Source organism: Myotis brandtii, unplaced genomic scaffold (genome assembly GCF_000412655.1).
Source record: "Myotis brandtii unplaced genomic scaffold, ASM41265v1 scaffold441, whole genome shotgun sequence".
NCBI lineage: Eukaryota > Metazoa > Chordata > Mammalia > Chiroptera > Vespertilionidae > Myotis > Myotis brandtii.
Genome location: NW_005366873.1, coordinates 2,065,550 through 2,070,397, shown reverse-complemented (window position 1 = coordinate 2,070,397; position 4,848 = coordinate 2,065,550). Strand labels below are relative to the sequence as shown.

The 4,848-nt window shown below is 48.6% G+C and overlaps 1 protein-coding gene across 1 annotated transcript in view; it reads left to right on the top strand.

The window, feature by feature from the left end:
* The window catches only part of HABP2 (hyaluronan binding protein 2), a 34,362-nt gene that overhangs the window by 20,737 nt on the left and 8,777 nt on the right, over positions 1–4,848 (top strand). The window contains exons 3-5 of the mRNA XM_005874517.2: positions 1,983–2,090; positions 3,293–3,409; positions 4,162–4,281. Coding sequence (XP_005874579.1) covers positions 1,983–2,090; positions 3,293–3,409; positions 4,162–4,281 — 345 coding nt within the window. The remainder of the gene's footprint in view (positions 1–1,982; positions 2,091–3,292; positions 3,410–4,161; positions 4,282–4,848) is intronic.

Sequence of the window (4,848 nt, the reverse complement as noted above, 5' to 3'; positions counted from 1 at the left end):
CTGAACTTTCCCTGTTTCTATGTGTTCGTGCATCTTGTTTACTGCAGGCCCTCCCTTGGTTTCCATGCCTCCCGCTTTGAGTCCAGAAACGTTTTATTATTTCTGCTTGGTTGGTTCCTGTGGTTAGGCTGCTCGAACTGCTGTGCCTGCCCCTGCCTAGGTTCCACCTGCCTTTGTTTTCCACAGGACCCCGGCCCTATCTGCCTGGGTTCCAAGCTAACTCCTCTCAATAGCAGGTACCAACACTGTTCAGGGGCCCTCCCAGGAGGAGGGCAGCACACCTGGAGCTGAATTTATGTGTTACCACGTGCAAAGGCCTCCCTCTCTTCCTGCTCTCTGACAGGCTTTGTAAAATAGGTACCAAAGAAAGTATCTAAACTGGCTATTTTTCCAGCTAGAATTATATACTGCGGGGCCTGGGGAGGTCCTCTGAGACCATCTCTCTCAGCCTCAGAGGACAGGTGAGGCAAATGAGACCAGGAAAGGAGTTGACTCAGTCAAGTTGATACACAAGTTAGTGCCTCATCATCTAGCTCTCCCGACACTGTGAGTAGGAGTCAGAGTCAAAATCATTCCCAGAGCTTTCATGACAGGTAGGCCCTAATTAGGGAGAAGCGTCTGAGTTAACATTCAGCGTCAGATTTGCAGCATGCACAAACTTGGCATTGGCACTTCCCTTCCCTTGCGCCTGCGCTGTGTTTTTCTTCCTCTTCGACTCTTTAGAAGCTTTGCATTGTTTTTAGGATGTGTGTGTGTGTGTGTGTGTGTGTGTGTGTGTGTGTGTGTTCACATGTGTGCTTCTGCCCCATTCGTTTTTGGTTTTTCTGTGGCTTCTTAACCGAGCCATAGTGCAGAAAGGAAAGGGAGACGCTGGCCCAAGCACAGCCATGTGCCTTACAGCAGCGGAAGAAACGGAAAGCAGTCAGCCGCTGGAATAAAAGCTGTGAAACTGTGCGAAGTGGCCTGGAAGGCAGGGCTAAGACATGGGGCACCGGGGGAACATCAGAAGGGACTATCAAAACAAGAGCGGGGCCCAGGGATCCTAGTCCCTGAACCAAAGAACAATGCGTGTGAACAGAAGGATAAAGAATTCCCCGAGGGAAGATCCATTCAGACAACCATGAAAAGCCAAAGGCACAGATGAAATATGACAAAATCTAACTGAACAAGTAGTTGAAGAAAGATGAAGGCCACCGGGTCATTTCCTCCTTGCCGTCAATTTTTCTGTCACCCTCTTGCCTTTGGTCTTCGTGCCTGATGTTCAGAAAGCGTGTGTTCCGTTAGGGGTGGGTTTTCTTTCCCCAGGCCTGACCTCCACCCCCGGGCCCTGGGAGTAGGGGAGGTCTTCGGGCTTGTGAAATGCATTCAGCATCAGAGACAGACCCCGTGGCACTCCCAGCGAGACTGGGAGGAGGAAAAGACTGAGGATGGGAAAGGGGAGTTTCTCAATGAGAAAGGCCCCCTCGCAAGCCAGGCCGAGGGGAGACAGTCACCATTCCTTCTCGCCCAACCTCTTCCCAACCTGAATCCCTCTCTCTGGTCCTGTGACTGCTTTTGTCCTCGCTCTTTTGTTTTGTTTTTGTGTTTTGTTAATCCTTGCCCGAGGATATTTTTCCAATGATTTTTAGAGAGAGCGGAAGAGAGAGGGAAAGACAGAGAGAAACAATGAGGTGAGAGAAACATATCAACTGGTTGCCTCCTGCATGAGCCCCAACCAGGGCCCGGGCAACCGAGGTATGTGGCCTTGACCGGAATTAAACCCGGGACCCTTTAGTCTGCAGGCAGATGCTCTATCTACTGAGCCAAACTGGCTAGGGCTTCCTTGCTCTTTAAGGGCCATGCCTGTGTCCCCTTCCCCCCAATCACTGGCTGTGTAGTTACTTTCTCATTTGGGCCGGAGACTGAAATTCGATGAGTACGTAGGGGGCTTCTCGCCTGCCTGCTGTTTATTGCAAACATTGCTTTCTGTCCAAATGTCTCAGATCCATGCCTGTCCAGCCCCTGTGAGCACGGTGGGACCTGCCTCGTCAGCGGGGACACTTTCAAGTGCAGCTGCCTGGACCCTTTCTCTGGAAGCAGGTGCCAGAATGGTGAGTGCACCTTCACTGGATTCACTCTCCCTCTGCAGTTTCCTTCTCCAGGTCAATGGGGTAAAGAAGAGCTGAGTGATCCCTCAGGAAGGATCATTGCCACGCACATTATATCATGCATGATGGACTCCTCAGCATGGTCACAGGCAGCAGCTCACTGAATCCTTGCCCCTGCATGATACATAGGACTAGTGGTGTGTCCATTCTACAGATGAGAATATCAAGGCTAAGAAGAGATAAGAGCTGGAATCTGACCAAGACATATTCAAAACTCAGGACTTGTCTTTGTTTTGGTTTGAGTGTTTAGACTAGCGACAACAGAGAAACATTGCTCTCAAGTGGGAGAGCAGGAAGTACCTCAGGGCACATAACACCCAACTCCATTAGAGAAAGAGAGCCCAGCGAGGGCAGGGGGCTTCCTCATGGCCACACAGCTAGTTAGGAGAAGAGCATAAGTTAGAGCCCTGGTGCCTAACGCCTGGTTCCATGCTCTTTCTCCCTGTTCTCCTCACTCATGGGGGCTCTGATTAAAGGCTGTTTCTGCCTTCGATGAGTTCTTGGGGGCATATGATAAGCATGACAAATGGAATCCCTGTGGACTAATTGCACCCCTGGAGAGCACCTGGATTCTGTTCCATCTAGCAACCATCTAACCAGGGTGAGGGAGGCAGTGGAGGTCTTACATACATAGGGTTTTATGGTTGACTTCTCTCTTCTGTGTCCTCTTTATTTACTCCTTCCATTTTCAATCCTATAAGTCCTTCCACAAATGGTTCTGGATGGTTTGGTATATTGATATAAACACAGTATCTGGGTTCACCCCTTACCTTCTCAGAAGAATGGGGGGAGATGTAAATGGAATATAAAATCAGCTATGAAGTGGAGAAACTCTATACTGATTCTGTTAAAGGTGTAAACGTTATCAAGGTTTTTATCAAGATAGAATAATATGTGAGTAAGTATGGGAAGGAACACTGGAAGGAACTGGGAAGCAATCATAATAACCTGAAGATTAGAGATGGAGGCACGGGGGGCAGGGAAGAGGGTAAAAGAAGCAGGTCTTTCAGGACCACGGACAAGGGCACACTCTCCATCAGCCATCTGGCCCTCAAACATTGTACTGTTCAGGTATTCCTCTAAGTGAAATGTGCCCCCAATAATGTCCTGTACTTTGAACCTTCTTCTCTATGGATCTCCTACAGTGGAAAACAAGTGCAAGGAAAACCCATGTGGCCTGGGCGAATGTCTCATTACTCAGAGTCCTCCCTACTACCGCTGTGCCTGCAAGCACCCCTACAGGGGTCCAGACTGCTCCACAGGTAAGTGCCGGCAGCCCCTTCCATGCTAGGCTTTCTCTGCCCTGGCTTGTGCCTGGGGTCTCTGCACCCTACAGTCCAGATACATTTGATGTTCTAGTAACATCCATGATGGCCATTATCACTAGGAGTTTTAAAGATTCATCATCCCTGGAGAGTTACTGAGAATTGCCTGATCTGTGCTCCTTCCCATCCAAAAAGAATCATCTTAAAAATCACTTCCTCCAGGAAGTCAGCCCTGGTTTATTCCCAGAATGGCCCATGGTGGGGCATAAATCTATACTGATTCAGTGTATGAGTCAGGGATTGTCCAAGGCGATTTATATTCTCTCTCACATTCTCCCTAAAACACTGCAAGGAAGAATTTTATGGATGAAGAAAGTAAAGTTCAGAGAGGTTGACTAACTTGCTCACAGTCACACAGCCTTAAAGGGGGACAGCCAAGTTTCAGCTTAGCTCAGACTGATCCCCAAATGCCTGCCCATCCATGCCTCTTGCTATTCCTTACTGCATGACCCATGCACTTGCATACACTTTGTGGCCTTCATCACAGTGCCTCATCCGTGTTTGTAGATGATCTTTGAGTTGATGTGCACATTTACTAGGGCATCAGTTGGTCTGTCTGTCCCTTGGGTGACCCATCTTTTGTGAAATGATGGACACCAGAGGAATGCCACCAGTGTCTCCTCGTCATCTCAGATGTGGCTGCAACTCGTTCTGAAGACCCTTCTCGGCCCCACTTCCTGTGTTCACAGCGGTTCCTGTGTGCAGGCCAAACCCCTGCCGAAACGGTGGTACCTGCTCCCGGAACCGGCGAAGATCCAAGTTCACCTGTGCCTGTCCCGACCAGTTCAAGGGGAAATTCTGTGAAATAGGTATGGGTCTCTGCCACCACCTTGGCAGAATCTCAGGGCCACCAGCGAGGCCTTGGGAATCCTGTTCTGATTGGGTTTTGTTCCCAGAATGGGATTCAAGTCAAGATTCCCAAACTCTGCTGTTGCCTCAGCCTTCTAACCCAGTGATGACAAACCTTTTGAGCTCGGCGTGTCAGCATTTTGAAAAACCCTAACTTAACTCTGGTGCCGTGTCACATATAGAAATTTTTTGATATTTGCAACCATAGTAAAACAAAGATTTATATTTTTGATATTTATTTTATATATTTAAATGCCATTTAACAAAGAAAAATCAACCAAAAAAATGAGTTCGCGTGTCACCTCTGACACGCGTGTCATAGGTTCGCCATCACTGTCTAACCTGAGGGCATATGGTGTGTCTGGTTCCAGGCAGAGAAAGTAAGAAACTGGGATAACTCAGATCCACCTGGGCCTCCTCTGGGCCTCAACCCACCTGCCACCAGGTCTTGTGAGAGCCAAAGTTAAGTAACTAAGTTTCCACCCACCCACAAGCACTTTTTATTTCATAGGTTTGCTTTTTTGTTT